This window comes from Carassius carassius, chromosome 21 (assembly GCF_963082965.1).
Source record: "Carassius carassius chromosome 21, fCarCar2.1, whole genome shotgun sequence".
Taxonomy (NCBI): Eukaryota; Metazoa; Chordata; class Actinopteri; order Cypriniformes; family Cyprinidae; genus Carassius; species Carassius carassius.
Genome location: NC_081775.1, coordinates 19,182,028 through 19,205,750, shown reverse-complemented (window position 1 = coordinate 19,205,750; position 23,723 = coordinate 19,182,028). Strand labels below are relative to the sequence as shown.

The 23,723-nt window shown below is 37.0% G+C and overlaps 1 protein-coding gene across 1 annotated transcript in view; it reads right to left on the bottom strand.

The window, feature by feature from the left end:
- prex1 (phosphatidylinositol-3,4,5-trisphosphate-dependent Rac exchange factor 1) overlaps window positions 1-23,723 on the bottom strand; it is a 71,324-nt gene that overhangs the window by 34,383 nt on the left and 13,218 nt on the right. Inside the window, exons 2-9 of the mRNA XM_059503635.1 lie at window positions 10,957-11,022; window positions 10,660-10,782; window positions 7,428-7,532; window positions 6,983-7,084; window positions 6,314-6,475; window positions 4,263-4,396; window positions 3,950-4,065; window positions 1,093-1,242 (exon numbers count right to left, since the gene is read on the bottom strand). Of these exons, the coding sequence (XP_059359618.1) occupies window positions 1,093-1,242; window positions 3,950-4,065; window positions 4,263-4,396; window positions 6,314-6,475; window positions 6,983-7,084; window positions 7,428-7,532; window positions 10,660-10,782; window positions 10,957-11,022 (958 nt within the window). The remainder of the gene's footprint in view (window positions 1-1,092; window positions 1,243-3,949; window positions 4,066-4,262; window positions 4,397-6,313; window positions 6,476-6,982; window positions 7,085-7,427; window positions 7,533-10,659; window positions 10,783-10,956; window positions 11,023-23,723) is intronic.

Below are 23,723 nucleotides of genomic sequence, written 5' to 3'. Positions count from 1 at the left end.
AACAGCATGGCTTCGTCGTAGAAGAGTCCGGGTGCTAACCTGGCCTGCCTGCAGTCCAGATCTTTCACCTATAGAGAACATTTGGCGCATCATTAAACGAAAAATACGTCAAAGACGACCACGAACTCTTCAGCAGCTGGAAATCTATATAAGGCAAGAATGGGACCAAATTCCAACAGCAAAACTCCAGCAACTCATAGCCTCAATGCCCAGACGTCTTCAAACTGTTTTGAAAAGAAAAGGAGATGCTACACCATGGTAAACATGCCCCGTCCCAACTATTTTGAGACCTGTAGCAGAAATCAAAATTGAAATGAGCTCATTTTGTGCATAAAATTGTAAACTTTCTCAGTTTAAACATTTGCTATGTTATCTATGTTATATTGTGAATAAAATATTGGCTCATGTGATTTGAAAGTCTTTTAGTTTTCATTTTATTAAAATTTAAAAAACGTCCCAACTTTCCGGAATTCGGGTTGTATTTAGTAAATGTTGTGACTAGGACTGGCTATTGATAAATTATTTTTTAAATAATTTAAAATCACTTTCGAAAATCACTATTATACAATCATTTAAAGGTTTCATATGATGTTGTTAAAAAGAATATTATTTTGTGTATTTGGCGTAATGCAATGTGCTCTTTCCTTTCTGAAACGCGTTGATTCTTACAAAACTCATCGTTCTGAAAAGCAAGGTGTGCTCTGATTGGCCAGCTATTCAGGGCTTTGTGATTGGCCAAATGCCTTAAGTATTATGATTCATGTCACGTTAGTCTTTGCAACTTTACAGATCTTCTTTATGCACCAAGGGCTTGTATCACTCCATAGAGAAAGGAAAACTTGAAATAACATCATATGGCCAGTTTAAACGTAATAGCATTAGCAGTTTTTCAGAAATATTTACTAAATTAACATGTTAAATTGTAAAACCAGTCGTCATGCCATCAGAATTTTTTAATGATTTGTTTGATTCAAAACATTTTGTATGAGTTATAACGGTTTAATTATTATTATTATTTTTTTTACATTTAACTGTTATTTTATGCTCATATGTTGCACACTCCATAATTATAAACCAAGAAAAATGTCTCACTCTCTCTCTGTTCACGTTCCTTTAAAATGGCATCAAGCCATTTCTGCTTATCCTCAGCGTTCTTGGCCATGCAAACAAACCACTTGTTTTTAGCCGTGTTGTGAATCTTCCAGCCACTGGTAACTGTGTAGTTGTTACTGTGATAGTCCGCTGGAAAGACAAAGTAAAAGAACACGAAAAAGACAAAACAGGTTAAAAAATATCCATCAAAGCTAATAACATGAGTACACCAGTTGAGGACTAGATCACACAAACATTACATACAACACAACATTTACTTATATGGCATGCAAACAATTACATACATTTGTTAAAGGCTGTTTACTGAGGGTCTACCTAAATCAGATCAGATCATCTATCAAAATCGCTTGCGCCTTCAAAATAACCTTAAAAAATGTGGAGGTTTCATTTCCGCTACGATATCATTTTGTCAGCTTATTACCAAGGTTAAAAAGGTTCCCTCTAACCATTACTAAATGAGTTACTGACCCAAACACAAATGCTGACACAGATAATAAGATAAGATTATCTTCAACAATCTAGAAGCATTAATAATGTAAAAAAGGTTCAACTGTCCTATTAGTGTCAGAAATCATTAAAGATGCATTTCGGCACATGGCACTTCTCTCCCACCATTAACCAAAGCCTGACAAGAGAGTGTGTGAGTGAGCGGTTCAGACTGTTACTCATGGTCCAATTTTATCCCAGACCTGACAGCAGGTGAATTATATGGAGAAATGAATGAGGTATGGAATAGGTAATGAGCAGTGTTTAATGTGAGGTAGTATAAATAGATTTCAGAGCACTGAGAGGATTTGACAAAGGCTTTTAGCTCATGTAAACTGGAGAGAATTTATGGGTAATCGTATTTGGCACACATGTCTGGTTCAGTAATAAACACCACCTAAGCATTATCTGATTGTTTTCCAATTAAAACAATAGCTCAGTCAAAACGAGCAGATCAGATTGCCAAGCTTTGCATGTGAGAGCAATAAAGAAACATGGAGTAATGTGAAAAAATAAAACTGAGATGTTTAAGGTTGCCACATTTTTTTTTCCTGTTGCCACAAATGATGTGCCATTTTATTACTGCTTCAAATGTGACTGATCTAATCAAAATTTAGAGTCAGAACTATATATTTCATTACTTTTGTTTTTTCCATTCAAGACATATTACATATTATGACCATTACATATTATGGTGCTGCTTTTGCAGTAAAGTCAGTCTTTTATTGTTATTAATTTACTATAAATAAGCCTATCTTATGGTTTACTAACCCTAACAGCATAAAATATTAAAGGGATCATATGATGCTTTTTTAAAGATCATTATTTTGTGTATTTGGTGTACAGATTATGTTGACATGCTTTAATTTTCAAAAAACACATTATTTTTCAAATACTGTAAATTAAAGTAGGTCCTTTATTCTCCGCCTCTCTCAAACGTGTCGTTTTCTACAAAGTCCCTCCTTCCGACAAGCGCAGTCTGCCCAATCACCACAAGCACTTGTTGTAAATGTAACGCCTCTTTCCACAATCACGAGCTTCATCTTTTAAAATACATGTAAAGACAGTTAATAATGTCCTTTGTTTTACCATCAGTTCAAGCACAAAATCATATGACCGCTTAAATTAAAATGAATGGCACATAAAATTACTCATAGCTTAATAAAAGATTTTGGTCATAACAGCTACCACTTCTAATAATTATTCATCACTAAACTGTCTTGAAATCTCCCTTGAAACAACACTGTAATCATAAAACTGCAATTAGGCCCAATATCTGAATTTCAAACTCATTATCTTCAATCTTCACCCTATGCCTTGTTTTTCAGAAAGGATGTTTTTCTATGTGGCTCAGAGAAAAAGAGAGAAAAGTTGCGCTTCCACCCTGCTACTTAAGGTGTGGTGAAAGACTAAGAGCAAAAGGTGAGAAGTGCAGCCGTTACTTCTCCTGAGAGTTGAATTTCATGCTCGGCCCGACAGCTGAACGGCACCTTTGACGAGGTCCCTCGGCTGTCAGCGCAACAGAGGTGCTAAACGCAAAGCGCTCGATTCTGAGAAACCAACCCTGCATGAATTTATCTTTAGGATATAGAGGCGCTAATTTTTACTGCATCAGCTGAAGTTCCCTTTAAATGGTTCTGTTTGTTTCTTGTGAAGTTCAGAAGTATCACATGGTGATCAGATGGAACAAAAACAAGGACATCATACAGGAAACTCCCTTAAACATCCCAAGAAAAATGTTGCTTTGTACTGTAAAAGTTTAGATCATTTAATTATTTTTTAACATGATCAGAATGGCATTATTAATACTTTAGAGTTCTTTTGAAATTTCTATACATCAAAGAATCCTGAAAAAAATATATAATGTTTTCCACAAAAATATAAAGCAGTGCAGCTGTTTCATCACTGACAATAATAAGACATGTTTTTTTGAGCACCGAATCAGGATATTAGAATGATTTCTGAAGGATCATGAGACACTAAGGACTGGAGTAATGGCTGATAAAAATGCAAAAAAAAAAAATCTGTTTTTGACAAGAATAAAGTACATTTTTACATTTTGTAATATTTCACAATATTACCTTTACTGTATTTTTATGGACATCTATGCAATGAAGAGCATAACAGACATTTTTTTTTACTTTAAAAATCTTTAAAACATGAATATTTGTGTGGCAAGAAACAAAACACAATAGTTTCAAAATCTACTTAGATGCACAGGAAACTCAACAGATTTGAACAGACTTTGAAGTTAGCATGTTGCTAAGCTAACAATTCGATACTTTAAGCAGCACGGAAAATACATGACACATACAAAACACTTTAAAAGCACTAACAAACTCCAACCTACCAGTTCCGTCTTCCACATTCTCGACCTCCATGACCTCCGTGTTGACACGGCCTCTGAACACGTACTGCGGCCCGTTGATGGATTTTGTCCTTTTGGTGGATTTCTTCCCAGACACTCTGGGTTTTTAAAGAGTGAACAAAATGAGACCAATATTGTTTGGTTTCTACACATGATTCTGATTCTGTTTCAGTGAAGTTTTACTGGGGATAACAGTAATCTACAAGAAATCACGTTTATGCAGGTTTATGCAGATAGGTTACAAATATTCTATACAAGATTAATATAAAACTCAAAAGCATCTTAAAGGCCTAACCGGGACTTCCTCTTGCAGTAAACTAGAAGGTTGTCAAACAGGAAGAAGACCCGTTCCTGGATGTTTCCAGCTGATATCTTCAAAAGGTTGCCTTGGAGCAACAGTTCGGTGCATATATCAGTCAAGTTCGTCCCCTGGAGAACAAAACAAAGGAACATTACCATTGATTTTGATAAATGTGCATCTTCACAAGTTCCATGAAAAAGAACAGTATAAGAGTTTCACCTATAAACATTCCATGATAAATATTTTATTTAGAAGTGATTAGCTGTTCATGTAGTGGCAGTTGAAAAAAATTATGAAGATGCTGCCAAGATTTATACATCAGTTTATTTGATCAAGTTGAAGTGGTCATTATATTTGCAATCTTTTTGTGTTTAATGACAGTGAGAATGTCAAATTTCATTTAAAACAACTTCAATCTGGTCACTAAATCAGACCTTCCATCTGTGCCTCAGATAGGAGCATCCCCTTTCTCTTTAAAGGGCCAGAGGAAGCCCGACATGTTAACACAGACTGTGTCCTGTTCAATACCCAGGACTATTTCAAATTGATTCCACTCTGACGCTGCAGTTCGTGCTGACTCTGTACAGGATGTGATTTTCTATGCTTGGCAGGTGTGGGCGTGTGTGAGTGTGTTTGATAAGCAGACTCCATCTTCTCTGCTTAATCAATGGCATGCCCAGACGGGTCAATTAGAGAGATGGGAATCTGCTTTCCGCTTGTTCTGCACTATTTACCTATAAAGGTGAAACACTCTGGACTAAATGGAAACTTAATGCATTTGCTTTTCAATCAGACCCCACATCCTGAAACACTCTGTGTCTGGGGTTACAAAAAGCCTGATCTTTAAGCCCTCATTTTATGTTGTGTTAAATGTTTAATAGTTATCTATACATGATCTCTGGAGAACTGAAGAACTGAAACCTTGAAGGAACAATTCTGTCATTCCAAACTCATATTATTTGCTTCCTTCTGTGAAATGGTCAGGATTGTACATTGATACCCAGAATGTCAAGCTTTGTATAAAAAAACAACAACAACAAAAAAAACACACACACATAAAAGATCCATTCCATTATATTCCAACATATTCTATATTCCAAGTTTTCTGAAGTATTAAAAACCTAACTTTTGTATTTTCTTTTGATTTCTTGTACATTTTGCATTTATTCCTGTCAATTTATAGTTCGACAGCCCACATGAACTATTATTATATGTTTAACAGTGTCCTGCACATTCTTTTTTGTTTTTGTGTTCTACAGAAGAAAGGAAACAATATGGATTTGGACCAACATCAGATTGAGTAAATAATGACAATTCTATTTTTATGGGCAGACTATTCCTATTCCTACTTTAAAATATGTTAAATAATCCCCATCCTGTCATGCTTTGCAGGAATCTTGAATGTTCACAGAGGCATGATTGGACTAGAAAATAACAACAGAAACAAAAATGCACTGTTTGCACTAAATGGTGAAAATGTTAACCATCTAAGCAACACTTAAAGCTTAACGCCAGCTATAGAAAACGCCTCACTTTGTACAACCACTCAGTACTGCATCAGATAAATCGATAAAGAGGGTTAATGGACAGGGTACAAAGAATGAGAGAAAGAAAGGATGGAGACAAAGTAACTATGGCATAGAGAAGATGATGGAAAAAAAGGAGGCGGGGAGAGACAAGCAATGAAAGACGAGCAAAGAGAGAGAGTGGCACACAAAGTTTGTGGTGGCACACAAAACTAACAGATCTCTATAGTAACGGGCCTTTGTGCTAAGACATCCTCTTCCTGTCCTGAGAAAATGTCATCAGAGACAAAATGCGACGCTGATCATGTCCACATCAGTGATTCTTTTGAGGCTACGCTTTAAAAATGCTCATAAACACAAAGCAATCTGTCAAAGAGTAGCTTCCCAAAAACAAAGAAGTTTTTTCAAGAAACATTAAACCAAACTAACTGGTGCTGCTCTGTTCCTTTAAAACCATCAACCAGGAAAAGAAAAAAAGTGCATCATCTATGACAATGAGTGATCATGTATCTGACTCACCTCCCAGCCCTCTATGCGGGACTGTAATATCTCAAGAGCCTCTAGTTTCTCCATCTGTCGCTTGGTCTCGTTGATGTTGCAGCACACGGCTTTCATGGCCTGCAGGGCCTCCTCTACCGCGGGGTAGTCTGAATGCTTCTTAGGGGTCCTCTTCAAAAGTTCCTGAAGGACAACAGCAGGTACATGCCTGTGTTACACATCAACTATCTGCTGATATGTTGGGTTATAAAGGGGTGTTTAAAATGAATAGTAAATAAAAATGTACCCCTTTTAATACATTCATGATCTTACTCCCAAGAAAGACAACATCTTTGTAATTATAAATGTACACCACCGTTCTTTTCTTTTCCTCTGGCATCATTAAGGACACTGCATAATGTTAACTTATAACTAAATTTCTAAATAGTAACAGCCATTTAAAAAAAAAATCCTAACTGATAAAACTAAGTCTTCTTTCATTCGGATATGTCAAATTAGTGAAGTAAAATGTGTTGCAAATGTCATTTTATATGTTTAGTTTTATTTATTTTTTTGTCCTGTTATACACATAGCTACTGTTAATGTATAGCTATAATAATGTTGCAAAGTAGTACTATATATATGGAAGAAATAATCAACTCATAATGCACATGCTTGATAATAGCCATAGTGGAAAAAGGGAAGTTGTACCTTTAGTAGCAAAGGGTATTTACAGATCCTCTGAATGGGAGAGAGGAGATACCCCTCAAGAGGAACATCTGTGCTCTTTTTTCCTCCTAACAACATGAGGTGCTGAAAAAACAAACACATGATTGGATTTGCACAACATCCCCTTTAAACTGATTTATGTTGAGAATACACTGGGTTTCCATAGAAAACATTGAAAGGCACACTCTCACATCCTGGTTTGTACAGTAAAATAAGTTTGGGTATAACTTTCACTTCAATCAATTTTGGAGATGACGAAATGATCTAGCCACTAATGTTTATTTGATCTTATCACTAATGAAATCTGTTGCAGGGCTTCATGAGTGAAACTTATCTGTGCCAGCACGGTCACAAGATGTGTGAGAGATCATCATCAGATATGATGTAATAAAATAGACTGGACTTTTTAGAAAGGAAAGGTGCTTACCAATAGGAAAGTCCGTACGTGAGGGATCTTGTTAAGCTCCATCAGTAGTCTGAGTGCTTTCTCGTGGTTACTACAGTACTCGCCATACACAGAGAAACGGTCCCTCTGCAGTAAAGAGAGGAGAGTCAAAACACTTCAAAACAATCAAGAGTCAAACTTTCTTTTGTTAGAAAGGAGGTCTGTTTTTGCACATTCTAATTTATAAATCTCATGTTCAGGTATAAACTTTGTCCCAGGCTGGCAGGCCCTCTGATCCACCCACAAAATGTTGACCTAGGACCTGAGCTTAGCTCATATGGGAAATACTGAACATATAATACATATTTTAAGAAATTTTACATAGCTCAATATGCCTCTTCCTTTAACCATTCTCTCAAATACCGAGCTGTGAAGTGACATGGGGGGTGATTTCAGGCAGTGAAACTGCCAGAGAAGCAACAAAGCCCCATCATTTTGCCCTACATTATTTGAAACAACACAGGAAATGAAATCAAAGTGCATAGGTTTTGACTGAAAGCCACACCTTCTCTGTGGTGTGCAAAGCTAGGTGGAAATAGGGTATAAGCTACAAAGAACAGCAGCTCATCTTCAGACATTTAAAAGTGAGCAGTGCACAGCTTTAATGATTAAAGATGTGCACTGTTCCTTTTGAAGAGCTTAAAGAGGAGTTGCTTTTTAGTAAAGTTTAATCCCAGCATGCAGTTATTAAAAACAAATCTCTACTGCATTACCATTTAGAAGACTGGACACTCATTCTTTATAATTATTATTTTTAAATTTTCAAAAATTATCAAGTGCCACAGATGAGAGTTTAAATATTATGTAGTGATCTATAAATAAATAAATAAATAAATAAATAAATGCTTTTAAATAAATGCTGGTCCAACTTAACCTTTATATAAAAAAATATACAAAAAATAAATTACATTACATTAAACAGGATCTGTCGGGTCTGGCTAAAATAAGTCCAGAAGAACTGTTCATCTGGATCAAATCAGGGCTGAGATGACAGTTTATTAAAGATGCATGTGGTGAGGGTAGGATGTCATTTATCCGAGTTCCACAGAAACAGTCTGTGTAGGCACTGTAACCTTGACGGGGACACTGTGAATCCTGACAGATGAGGGAGCTTGAGGCATCCTGACAGAGAAGGAAACTGATACTGGGATTCCACAGGCATTGTGTGGTTAGAGAGCAATTGTGTGTTTTCCTCTTTTCTTTCTCATTTTTCTTTCTCATTTGTTTGCATGTATATGTCTAGAGAGGGTTTGGTATTTGCATTAATGTGTATTTGTGTGTGTGTGTGTGTGTGTGTGTGTGTTTGTGTGTGTGTCAGTACTGTGGTTGGGCCCTCAGGGCTCCAGACCTCAGCACCTGTAATGAGATTTTGAGTTTGAGTTTGGCAGCATCACACAACCTCATCCATGAACGAGGCGAACATCTGTCCTGGCATATGCTTTATAGCACCGTTCATCCCAAAAACACACACATACACACGGAGTCCAATTAAGAGGAAATTCATTCCAGTTTGAGGTTAAAACCTCAGAATGTTTCAGTGAACTTGGTCGAAGGTCACATACAAATGCCAAACCCAAAATGGCTTCTTGTGGGAACCATAGAAAAAGTTAAAGTGCCAGAATTAATATGCATGGTTGACAGCCAATACTAAGAAATAAATTAAATCACTGTTCAGATCACAAATCATCATTATGACCATATTTCCAGAGAGGGAAAATATTTTAATTTTAATTTATAAAGAACTGTTTGAATGGATAAAGAAGCTAGAATTGTAGACAGCTATTTAGAAAACATTACAAATGCTTCCATGAAGTTGCAACTTTAATGCATGTGACTTTTTTTTTTAATTTTTTATTTAATACCCCAAAAATAAAATAGTAACCCACATAATGTCATATCAATCCTTTCAGAAACAGAAAAATTTAACAAACCAGCTGACTGAAAATGGATCAAGGATCAGGTGTATTGTTTTCTTAAAAGTATCATGCAGTGGAGCTGATGGATCTTCTTCTAAACCCATAGAGCTGCTAACTAAAATCATTAAATACTTTTCTTTCCTTTGTTTCAACTGAACATTTGTTGCTAAAATTTAAATTGTGAGTGAAACTGCATTTTCTATACTTTTTATTGAACTACTGGTCACTTTTGAGAAAGACCACAGGGAGGGCAGGTAGTCTCGGGGGCAGTGTTGGGAACGTTACTTTAAAAAAGTAATTAGTTATAGTTACTCACTACTTGTTCCAAAAAGTAACTGAGTTAGTAACTGAATTACTCTATAATAAAAGTAACTCGTTACCAGGGAAAGTAACTATTTGCGTTACTGTAAAAAAAAAAAAAAAAAAAAAAAGTTGCTATATGTCAAATAATTTTTTTTTTTTTTAGCAGTTTTCACAAGTCAGTTGAAATAAGTAGAACAGACGGGTGATCGTACATAACTTTCGAGATTTATTGCACGTCAACAGACAGCAAGAGTTTTATCCTGCACTCTTTGTAAGAAAAGTGTTTTTGGCCACTAGCTTTGTAGATCCGTGTGTCACACATTGCATGCACGTTCTTGCCTTTGACTACAATGAATTTGAAGTAGTGCTTATATCTCCACCTTGAAAATGCCAACTTTTCATCGGATTGCTCCTGACTCGCCATTTCTCCTGCTGCTGTGAATCTCTGTGTAGCTGTTGCGTGTGTGTGACTGTGTGTGTGTGTTTGGCGCCGCTGGCGTGTGTGTGTAAAAACACTGGCTCTGATTGGCTACCATGAAACACATGACTCTGCCTTAGCCAATCATAATCGCTTATCTCGTTATTAACCCACCTGCTCACTCGCTGTGTGAGCCAGGGGTGCGTTCGGATTGCATATTAAATCAATGCATAGCAACGCGACGCATTTAACGTTCAGTAACGTTAACGGCGTTGTAACGACGGGAAAAGTAATTAGTTAGATTACCCCGTTACTGAAAAAATAACGTTGTTACCTAACGCCGTTCTTTGAAACGCCGTTATTCCAAACACTGCTCGGGGGTGATAGAATTTGGAGAGAATGGAGGAGGTGAACGCATACAGATCTAGGATACTGGGAATGATCCCACACTGGGCAGGATTGGGACACAGATTTTAATGGTGTGCATGACTAAAAAGTCCAAGAGCCATAATAAATCAATTGCTAATCAGAGAAGCACTAGTTCAATGATGATTTTAATGCAATCTCATGGACTCACAAACTTGAGGAACACATGTCCAAGAGAATGGTGTGCTTGGGGTTCAGGCTGCAAACTGGCATCCAGAGTGGAAAGAAAATCATGATGGACTTCCAAAATGGACTCAATGTTGGAAAATAAGATCTGCGTGAAATAAAGTTTTAGTTTATTTATTTTTAAATCACCAAAAATAACACAATTTGTAATCTAATGCAGTAACACTTAAAGTGTCCAAATATCTTAGAGCCTCTGTATATTTTTTAAATAATAATACTGCATGAAAATATTATGTGGGTGTTAATGTTTTTTCTTTTTCACCTTGACCTGCTCTGGAGTAAGACATTGTTGGTTTTCTGCAGTCTGCCTTATTCTCTGGAGAAAAGCCTGTTGATTTACAAAAATAGAGAGAGACACAAAGGGAAAAAAGTTAGTGTTTACACAAGGAATCACTGCGGTGAAATAAAGGTGGGCAGATTTGTATGGTCCCCACACTTATGTTAATGTTTGAAAGCTGTAACACTTCCTGTAGGTTTACACCCTCCTTCTGACTGTAACTCTGACTAGAGACTAAACATTCACCTTCAGTGACAAACACACATGAAGCCAAGCACATACTGCACTCACTGTGTACCGGAGATGGGAGAATAAACAGAAGTGTCATAGACTAATTTTCAGAGTCTTTACAAAGAGATCTTAACAGCACTTTACCCTGCTGTGCATACAGACTATGTGCTAAAACTGTAAGGATGTTAGACCTTCTACACAAACATGCACACTAAACTATCAAAACAAACACAAATCTAGTGTTGATTTATATCTGCATTTACTGCATGTAAATATAGCAAAACTCATTATAAACGTTCAGTCGTCATCAAATCTTCAGCCTACAATGTATATACATATAAACTGCTGAATCCAGGGCCCCTATTATCAACTACAATATGACCTTTCCAGTTTTTTGTTATTCACTGGATAAGGATTAAGGGCAAAATATTTTTTTTGTATGTATTTTTTGTAAAATACATATTCATTATAGAAATGCACATGGAGTTATACGATTGTATTAATTTATATGACTTCCATGGGTGGGAACACTGAATCTTAAAAAAATGTTGAATGGGTGAAAAAACATAATAAATATCCTGATTTTTTTGTTGTTTTAACATAACTGAAGTACTTTTCAATCATCTATAGCCCCCTTGAAAGTTTGCTGAGGCCCCTAGTGGGTCCCGGCTCCCTGAGAAGCTTTGATATATACACATTTAGACCGACTCGGTGAGTAAACAGTATATTTGGTGAACTGTGGACAGGCACATTACCCATAATTTCCTTTAATTTCGCTGGCTGAGAAGCAGATACAAACAGAACCAGAGGGTAGAGAGAGATTTATAAATATCTTCATCACAGATTTGCACAGTTTTAGAAGAGTCTCCCCTGGAGAAAGACAGTTTGCCACTCACTGACTGTTTCTAATTCTGGCTCTGTAAAACACTTCTCATCAGCAGCGGCAGCGGCGGCGGCAATGAGGCGATCTGGTGACAGTGCACTCGACTCGCTCCGCCCCAGCGTCTGTTAAATTACCTGTCACTCAGACGGTCTCCGACAGCACCACCACAAAGCTAAAGACTTATCCTGAGCGGTTTCACCTTTGCCACCTCTGCTATTGTTTTTTTTTTTCATTCCATCTTTCTCTTTGATTCTTTCATTAGCATGTGCGGTGATTTTGTGCATCAGCATAGGGCTGATTGTTTGGGTAGAAAAATCTCTCGTCGCCAGTCTCCTTCATCCCTCTGTCATAGATTTTAAAGGCGAATGAGACCTTAAATGCAGACTGTCACACCTCTTTTTCCTTTACCACATAACAGGAGGAAAAGTTCGCTAATGAGAAGCACTGGCTGTATCTCCTCCTGGCATCCTTCTGATAATGACAGACTAACTCTCGGTCACAATTCTGTGTCTCTGGAAGACATTTAGGATGGCAGCTTATGCTCAGAAGAGTGTTTGTTTGTAGAAACTCTCCAACACATTTAACTGTAAACATCATCTGAAATCACATGCTTGCACTCAAGAAATGCTCAATTCAACTTAAAGGGACAGTTCAGCCAAAAATGACAATTTTGGCTGTATTTACACTGCAGGTCTTGATGCCCTAATCCGATTTTCTGACTATATCTGATTTTTTTGACGACCCGCTTACATCATTTTTTAAAAGTCCTCTATCCAATTTTTGCATTTACACTATACACTGCTGAAACTACCAAACGTAGATGTTCTGACCCGGAAAAGGAAGTAAAACAGCACGAAATACAATGGATGCAGATGCAAATAAAGTTATACAGTGTTTTGCTTTCCACAATATTTTGAAAAGTCAACAAAAAAAATCAGCAAAACATTGGTCTCGTACGGCGGAGAAAAAAAGAGGAGCCCTTGTAATTTCGCACCTATAATAAGTCATGTGATCTCAGTTGGTGGTGTCCACCTGAGTTGACGTCACTTTTTTAATGACGTACGACTCACATTTACTGGGAAATATCCGATCTGTCTGCTTACATGGCACAAGCAAATGAACGTATCCGATTCATATCCGATTTATTACCACATGAATAAGGCCTGAATCCGATCTGAGAACATCGGAATCCATGCGATTTTTTTCCTGCTTACACGTTCAGCAGTCATATCCGATCTGTGCCACATGAGGCCTTAGTCATTTACTCACTTCTATTGTTCCAAACCTCCACGGTTTTCTATTTTCTGTAAAACAAAAAGAATATTTTTGAAGAAAGCGTTTATTGTCTATACATTGTTTTGGACCCCATTGACTTTCATTGTATGGAAAAAAGCACTCTAAACATTTGTCAAAATAATATCTCCTTCTGTGTTCTTAAAAAAAAAAAAAGTCAGTCATACAGGTTTGGAATAAATGGTTTATGTTCAGCTAGTCAGATTTCCCAGAAGGGACCTGAACTCACTTGCAACTGCCACCTAGTGTCATATGGGTGGTGATGATGGTGGTCCTGTTGTTCATTGCAGTTCCTGGCAGCAATGCGAGGGGCCCGTCCCTCAGGCATGAGCTAATTTAATCTCTCATATGGCCCATCCACAGTAATCCATAAAATGGTCATTCATGTGACTCAGCCCGAGGGGCTGGTGGAGTTATAGACAGGATGCAAATCTCCAAAATGCCACACAAACAGAACGAAGGGTGTGAAGAGTAAAAGGAGTGTGTGCATTACATGGATGGAGTTTATGAAAAAAGATTTCTAAATATTTTCAAAAAATAAATGAAAACTGGTTCCCTACACCCCACACCCAAACTCATGCCATTGGTTGAGACAGTGTTGCTTTGTTGGGATGGTCATGATGCTCAACAAACAATTGTAATAGTTGGGTTACATACAGCCATCTCTGTAAGATGGGATATGTGAAATGTGCCATTGAAAAAAGGCACACTTCAATCACCTTGACGAGTTTAAGAGTTTCCTTCCTAGGCATGATTTGGCCCTTCTCTGGCCTTTCCCTGCATCATGCTCACGTCAAAATAAACAGATACTTGCATTAAGGCTGCATTATGATTCCATGGCAACAGTTACTGTTTCTCTGGGCAACGGAGAGTGTGAAGTCAGCAGCAGAGGATGACAGGTGCGACCGGGGGCATGTGTGTGAAATGAAAATTGAATTCATTCATTTTTATTCAAAGAGGCACTGAGCTAATGAAATATTGCACATCAACCTTTACAAGCTATTTTTCATTGACTTCAATCTCTTTCATTATTCAGATGATCCGGCATTTTATTTCAGCTGGAACAAAACTAAAAAAAAGAGGACAGAACTCTCAAATGGAACCTTCAAGTGTGTGAGGGCTTCAGACATTACAGATGCAACTGAGAGCGAGGAAAACAGTTAACAGCAAAAAATCTGAAAATCTATCTATAGTCTACAGGCAAACTGACAAGCTGTTAGCACTCTGATGAGGTTTACATATCTGAAGACTGTGACTGTCTGTTCTGTCCAGCTGGTAAGAGGGACAGGGGAATAGAATTACACACAGTAGAATAGCCACAGGCTGTTAGATGTAGAAGAGCAGCAATGTGTCCATATGTCCCCACAAAGGAAACAAGCTGTTCGCTGATTCTTTTCCCCCCTCAATTAAATGCTTTGCCAGGAAACAGACATTATAATTTTGCCACCTGCAAAACAAGGTGACCTTAACCAAACACTGACACTAATTCAATGACAGGAGCGAGACCCTGGCCTCTTACATTTCAGGAAGGAAAAGGCAGAACGAACCTTTTCCGTAACAAAAAGGCTGCTGTTTCCCACACACAATACATCAACACTGTTCATTGTTTAGACCGTTTTCCTTTAAGTTAGCACATTATCAAACAATGATTGTCATTATTGAGACAGAGAAAAAAAAAACGACTCGGAAGCTTGCACAGCCTTTCACCCTTGTATTGGGGATGGACTACTGCCAAAAACAATATACCACATGGAAACTGTGAAGTAATACTTGCACACATAAACACTCACAGAGCACTGAATATGCACTCATTAGTGCATCTGAAAAACCACAGCCATGTATGATGTCCACCGCAGTTTTTACCACCACACAGCAAACTAATTCCTGTAAGCCCCTTAAAAACGCATGTGCCTGGACAAAACAGCAATGTAAAGTAAATGTACTTGTGGTGACATTATACCGCCTGTAATGATTGCAATATCTTTCACAACAGTGGCTTCTATTATGTGTACATTAAAGGAATATACAAGAAGCTCTATCGACAGCATCTGTGGCAAATCATTTCCCATAAACATCCGTGTTAAGTGCATTTCTGTCAGTACATTTTATTGTGTTTGTTTTCACAATTGGGGAACAAGTGGAAGTTAACTTTAATGTCTAAACTTTACCATTAACCCATAAGATCTGTTCAAAACTTGCTCATGAAAAGTACATTTTCTTAGTTCTATCTCTCACTATGCTAAATTCATATCCAGAACTAGAACAAATTTGTTTTGCTGGTCTGAAACTTGAACCATGTCACAACAACCACAGTCACAAACATAAAAAAAACTTATCAATAAGTAACCATATTCAGTATGTATAAGAAAATATTTTTTATTAAATTAAGTACATTTATTTTATTTATGAAAATGAAGATTTATCTCAAATTAATCTTACATTTAATCTTTAAATCACAATTTTATCTTCAATTTTACTAAATCTCAGTATGAACATCTATGAATCAAATACAAAAAGTACCAATAAATAATGCACACACAAAATAAAAATACAAAACCTCTTTTGTCCTTTTGTCTTTTTTTTTTTTTTTATAAGTGTTTTATACACTTTTCCACAAAAAAAAAAAAAAAAAAAAGTGGCAACCCACAGTGTTAAAATGTAAAAACAACTTACAAACTGAACCCTTCAGATGCAACTTTCCAGCTGAGGTGCAGCTATAACCAGCATCAGTTCAGTTCTAACAATGGCACATGGGCAGATCTTACCAGGGTCTCAGAACAGAGGAGGACTTGAGTGAAAACCATTCACTTTGGTCCAGCACATCTCTGAGCCTTAAGAGCCATTTCTGTCACACTTGCTTGCTCCTGGAGGAGTCAGACACTGAACAACGATGGGCCACTCTAATAACCTCCTTTACGGCCTCTCTCACAGACGAGAGGCGTTCATTATCATGCAAACAGACACACCACTTAGTCCCTCTCTGATAAACAAACACCACTGCAACTCAATTAGCCGATATTAGCAATGCCAATGTGCTGCCTTCTGCCGGTACATATAAATAAAACCTTATTATTGCTGGTGTCTGAAATACCGCTTGCAATGTGCTTAACCTGACCTTCCATTTCCAGTGTGCGAAGTGAACAGGAAGTAATAACAACTTGGATTTTTCACTCTCAAAACATAATTTCATCAAAATACCAAATGTCAGGAAAAAAACTCAAGATATTTGCAATAAAGCAATATGTGGTTAGGTCATGTGACAAACAGTGCTGTTATGTAATAATCTAGGATTCAGCTGTTTGAAATGTTTATAGGGCCCTATGATTTCCGCAATTTGGAAAACGCAGACAGAGTTGTGGAATACAGTCATAAAAAATGGAATTTACTTTATAATGCAATGATATGGAATGTGAACAAACAAAAAACAAAAAGCTAAAGGCTTACACACCACACCTTCAAAATGAAAGTTTGGTTTAACGAAGAAACCATAACAGAAATGCTACTTAAATGTTAATGTATACTACTACTACTAAAATTATTATTAAAACATTATTTTTAAAGGAATATTTACCAGAAAATTATTTACCAGGATTTTTTTAACAGAAAATTTTAAATACAAACAGTATTTTTGGAAAAATAGAAATAAATGAAATATTATATAAAATCTATTAATTAGAGATGTTTTTGATTATTAATGTTTAATGGAACCATTAGAATGAATGAAAAAACAGAATTTGGTAAAAAAAAAAAAAACTGAAAGAATTTGAGAAAAAAATAACATTACATAGGGCCTTAAAATTTTGCATTTTTGTTAAACTTAAAATGTTTAATATTGTAGTTTTAAGTTTCAGGATTTCAATTAATTAAATATGCTTTCTGATGATTAAACATTTTTAAAAGAGTCATGAGAAAAGAGAACAATGCATTCCATTATTTTTTAATGGAAAAAATAAGTAATACAGATTTCATAGGCCCCTATGTTTATAGTGGAATAATGGCAGTTGTTTCAGTATTTTAAAAACAGTACGAGGTATAAAGTGTATACTGCAGTATACTTAAGTTAATATTTTGATTCTGAACAAAGGCCATTTGTAAAACAGCTAGCTAATACTGCAACGTGTATGTTCTGTTTTAAGAATCTTCAGGAAAGATTATCTGGTTTTCACTTTCAACTGATTAGTAAATGGTGAGTGCAATTAGGAAATGAGAACCTTCCTCTAAAAATATAACCCTTTTTAAAGAAAGAACAACCTCGAAATCATAGCAATGTATGAATTAAGGTGATACTTGTGAGGAAGGGGGAAATAAAGTTGAGTTCTCTTTACAAAAAACAAAAAGGGGAAGGATATGACTCTAGATAGGAAACGGTGCGGTCTGACAAGCTTTGTGTGGTCAATGCAGAAAAATAAGCCCACATGCATTCCAGTGTGCTGCTAAAACAGAGAAACAGCTTGAGGCAGTGTGGACAAATGCATCTCAGACTTGAGGTATCATTCAGGTCCAAAGACTTCAATCCTTTAGGGTATAGTGTGTTTGTAGCCCTTCTTGATTTGACAAAGGTAAAGACTCTGACCAGAGCAACAAAACATATTTTTACAGAGAAAAACATTGTGAATACACACTATTATTCTAAAGGGGTGAAAGTTTGATTGACATACTTTACTGTCTCACATCGCTGGAGATCTAACCCATCAGCCATGCTGAATTTCGGAGTGACAGAAGGTCAGACATGGGCAACAAGCCTTTTGTTTGATGTGAAGCAGTCAGGCAAAGATGGTCAGACAGTAAGGTGGACCAAACCAGACTGGCCATATGCTGTCATGGACTTCAACCTCTCCAAACAGGACTGATGGTCAAGAGCCTGCTGCCAACACTTCTGCCATCAGCAGGCGTCGAGACTAGCACTGTTCTGGTTGACCTAGCAGCACCAGTACACAGACGGTGAAAGAAAGTGTGGTGGACAATCAACATGTCCGGGGATATCAAAGCAACATCATGAAATGTCAGATGGTTTCCTGGGGGAAAAAATTACAGTGTTTAACTTACTTTACAGCAAGACAGTGGGTAGTACAGACATTGAGCTATTTGACTTCTAGAATATTCTCTTATGTGCAACTGAGATCCTATTTTTCAACCACATGTACGTACATAAAAGCGCATGAATTCTGTCACACAGGGCAAGTACAGTGGCACTCTATTGAAATCAGGACTAGTCTGGCTATTGCAACATAATCTTTTTAAACCTCTGATTGTGAAACTAGGGTAAATTCAGCAATTTCTTTAAACGAGACGGTCACTCCAAGTCATTGACTAAAACAAGTGGACAAAAGGTATTGCATTTGGGATTGTTACCTTTGTACCTACCGATTTGTTGACAAAAGAAAAAAAAAAGAAAAAGAAACAGCTGTGAACCCATTTTATGCAAGAATCTGTCAGATTCTGATCAAAATCAGCAAGAAAACATTGGTCTGGGTGAGCCTAAATTGCTTAACACCACAAGGGAAGCTACAGATCAGGAAAAAGATGCGGAAACGCAAAAGCATTAAGGCACACTTCTAAGCCTTTACTGTAGCATGTGATTTCAACTAAATTGAACAAAGAAACAGAAGTGAGACATTCGAAAAACCGCGATATGCGGTTTTTACAGGCGCTACACAGAACAATGTGTACAAGTACAATTTCTGAACTAACAAAGCTAAACATTAAGCCAACAGGTCACATCCTGGTCCAACAAATGATAATCAAATTATATTCTGATACTTTAAGCTTTCAAATAAAATGCAAAAATGGCCCATTTTAAGGGGTCACATGACGTTTCTAAAAAGTACATTATGTTGTGTATTTGGTGTAATGCAGTGTGTTTATGCGGTTTAAGGTTGAAAAAACATTATTTTCCACATAATGTACATTACTGTTGCTTGTCTATGCCCCACCTTTCTGAAACCCATATATTTTTACAAAGCTCATCATTCTGAAAAGTGATGTGTGCACTGATTGGCCAGCTATCCATTGCATTGTGATTGGCTGAATACCTCAAGCGTGTGATGGAAATGTTACGTCCCTTACCATACTGTGATGCCATGTCCCAGCATTGGATAAAATGTATTTTTGCTTAATTAAAGTGCAATATTAATTATGCAAGAGAAAATAAGACTCCTGGGTCTCTTAAAGTTATATTAATAAATATTTTTATTTTTTAAATGCATAGAATGCAATGCATACATCAAACATAAACATTTAATTATTACCCATTGTTTCTCTGTACTTGTACTGTGAACACTGACAATAAAGTTAACAGATGAATTAAGTGCATTTAAGTGCCATTCAGTTGGGGTATTAAATAAAGCATTTTCTGAGATGCACATTAAACATTAAACACATAAAACATTCATTTAATTTATCTTTTAATTTTTGAAAATTAACTTAACTTTTTGGTAAACAAAGGGGATTTACTATTAAAAATAAAACATGGAAGAAATGTTGTGTGATTAAACCTTAAAAAAAAAAAAAGTTAGATTTTTTTTTAGTAGTAGGCTATGTACATTCTGCTGTCTTTAACCGGCCTTTTATTTTGACGGGTTGGTGTACCTTTACAGTTCTGTGTATGTGATGTGACGCTAGTTTTACTCAAATCAAACGGTCAAATGCTCATGAAGTGACCATCAGAGCAGTTCTGGAGATGTTGTTCACGTGTTCACGTCCTTATTTAGTGAGACAGGAGACAAATCACCGGAGCGTCACGCACGCTTCAGTGTGTGTGATAAAGGAATATGCGCTTCTACTCCATTCATTAACAGAGACACGCAAAACATGCAGAATTTCTATTTAAATAGACTGTTCCGGCTTAATATTTACAGATATTAGTCCATATAGTGATTTGATGTAAGTGCAATGACCTATGTTTGATTAATTAATTAAAAATTTGACAAATTCCGTGCCATTCCGCGTTAAACTGTAAATTCCGTTTTTATGACAGGATTCCGCGATTCCCTCCACGTTTTCTGCATCGTGGAAATCAAAGGGCCCTAGTTGTGGTATGCCAGCTCTATCATGCAATGGACACACACCACAACGTTCTCTTTATGTTTGCCCGCGCTCTCAAATCAAAACACTGCTGACTCCTTGCAGTATGTGATTTCGGACGCAGCGATTGTGTCTCCTTCCGCTTTGTGGGTGACGTAAACACACACATTTCATGGTTCATGGCCCATTTAAGGAGGATAAAGCCTATGAAAAATAGTGTATATTAAGTACGTTCTGTAACTGCTCAGGTTTACAATTTTTAATATCACATATTTACACTAAAAAGCTAGCATCAAAGTGAACAAATGTCTTACACTACTATTAAGGGGCTGAGATGATATAAAGCATGTCAAAGTTCTTTCTCTGTCCGGGTACGACTAATGTATATTGACACATCAAACATGAATGTTTCACATTTACATATATCTTCACATTTACAACCCCAGATCATCTCCAGTGAATGTAAACAAAGCAATCCCTGAATATTAGCAACACTTTTTCCAATAACAACTCATCGTTGTATGAATAAATCAAAAGTTCTAAGTTCAAATTATAGTACCTTTACACTACTGTCTCAGACTCTATAGCAATCACAAACTGAATGTGATTACTCAGCGTTCAGGCAGAAATAGACAGCAGACATTTCTGCAGACACTTTGCTAACAGTCAATTTGCCTGATAGTTGCTTTCATTCAGCAGTAATTTACAGCAGCAACAATGAGGAGTTTCAAATGCACAAGAAAGTGAGCTCAGGCATTCTGGAAAAACAAGGACAGTTTGAAGGAAATACATGTACATACATGTACATTATAAAAAGTTTGAAATAAAACCCAAATTCAACTGAATGTTCAGAATTCACCAGGCTACAAAAATCGCACATGTACGTACAGTAGAGTAAATAACTGAAAGGACAACAAAACCAACCCACCTTACTTTACAAAGTGAAACACCAACTCTATAATTTGATTTATTTAAGAATGGATAAGGATATTCAGTGACCCATCAGGAACTGATTGGATTGTGAAAAGTGGGCGTTAAATACCAAAATAAAGTCAGATCAAATGTGTGTTTAATAAAACAATGTCTAAATGTCAACATCATCCACTGGCCTGTGCAACGTGCTTGACATCAGTGGAAAAAAAAAAGTAATTTCAGAAGAAAAACATTACAAAGAAGACAAACAATTTTTTTCTTTGGAATAACGTACTGCTGATTCACTTGCAAAATGCCCAGGAATATGTAATGAAAGTAAGTATGGTCAATTTTGATTTCATGTTGACTATAAATCCACAGCACTATGTGCGTCATTGTGAGGGCTGAAGGTACCTGATGAAAAACTCATCCAGTCTGATATTATGGGTACTGCTAAGTGACAGGATATTAACCTATAGGATGTCCACTCTAGGACATCCTTAGACATTAACTCACCCAGCCTTCCTCAAGTTAAATGTCTCAGCACATGTCAGCACTAAGCATCCTGCCTAAAGGTTATTTTTTCCAGCTTCATACAAACAGTGGTGTTTACTTGCTAGTACTTTAACATTGAATGAACAATAAAGGGTCACATAAGAACCCCTGAGGTTCTCAAAACCACACATTTGTCCTCTTTTTCCAGAACAAGTGAGGAGAATCTTTACAACCCGAACTGGTTCCCACAACGTGAGCAACAGCAAAATACACTGAATCTGATGCTCACGCTTCCGGTGAATGCCCAGCTAAAAACACACCCCAGCCATTCCAAAGGGCCCTTTCATGGCTCTCTGTGAGAATCTGCCTAGCTGCAAAAGGGTATGAAGTAGTTTTGGACGCAAGGAAGGGGCCATTTTGGCCGGCATGGCGTGAAATTTAATAAATAAACCGGGGTGGTGGGGTGGTGGGGTGGGGGTTCCTCTCTTTGTGGCCGCAACCCAGCTAATGGAGACAAAGAGCCCAGTAACAGGAGGATGAGGTTTGAAAGAGGGGATCCGAGCTCTGCCCTCTTTCTTCATGACTCTGATTCCCCACCACCCCTCAAGCAGCGGCTGCTGTAACAAAGTCCTCTTTGAGTTCGACCCCCTGTCACGCACTTCCGCTATGAGGGGCTTCAAAGTTCACGGCTGTTTGAGCCGCACACATGGGTGGAAACGAGCCATGGCACGACATGACAGAAGAGAGACAGAAAAAAAAATGAGGGTGACAAGGGACGAGACACTCAGCACTGATGCACTGAGCAAGATTATACTACATAACCTAATGGCAATCTGGACAAGGCCTGATTAAGACGACTTTCCAAACTAGATTCTCTGAGGATATTGTGAGTGGTGATTGCCTATGATCTTCTGAGTTGTTGCTAGGATGGTCTGAGTGGTTCTAGGAGGTTGCTAGTGTGTTCTGGGTAGTTAGTAGGTTGCTGCTTACTGTTCCAAGTTAAAAATGCCTACCCCCGAAGATTGTATGATACTCTGTTTCTTAAATATCAAAATCACTTAGTTGCATATGCAACTAAATCTTAACTCTGGGTGACTGAATGATGTCTAATATTCGCCAGTGGCTAATAAATTCTTAGATTTTACTCGCCAGTGTGTGAATTGGCGGCTGAGTATAAGTTTGGTACAGATAAATTTTAATTCGCCAAACACTCTGCCTGAGCACTTCAGAGTTTCACTCTCAGACAATCGATCTGTGATATTTTTCAGTTCATCTCAATGGATGCGCATCGCACCTTCATTTGTGTATTTGGTATACCGTAAACTCTAGTGTGAAGGCGCACGGCTCGCTGTCACTTTCTCTCACTCGCGCAAAGTGAGAGAGACAGAGAGAGAGAGAGAGAGAGAGAGAGAGAGAGAGAGCGCAAGCAAAAGAGTCTTACATAACATGCAGAGTTGATGCGCTATATGTAAATTATATTCTTTGTTGTATTTTCCTGTCAAAATAATGGAGTTCCTTTTTGAATTTTTTTCAGCTTTTAAGAACTGCCGGGTTTTCCGGTAGTGGGCAGTACAAATGTGCAAATGACAATCTCATTGGCTGTGCTCACCTATTATTGGCCCCGTTTTGATTTTAGTTAATAAGTTAGAGTTGTTGATTAATATTCATGAATCCAGCAGCTTGTTAAAATCTTTGGTGCATTTTATATTGTTCTTATTGGTAGAATTCATATAATAATAATAATAATAATAATAATAATAATAATAACAATTTCTTATCAGTATTATTGTTAGTTTTTTTTTTTTTTTTTTTTTTGCAGGAACACTATATGACCAAAAAAAGCACCAACACCATTCCTAAGTTCAGTTAAAATGACTAATTTGCATTCATACATTCTTACCAAGTTTTTAAGTTC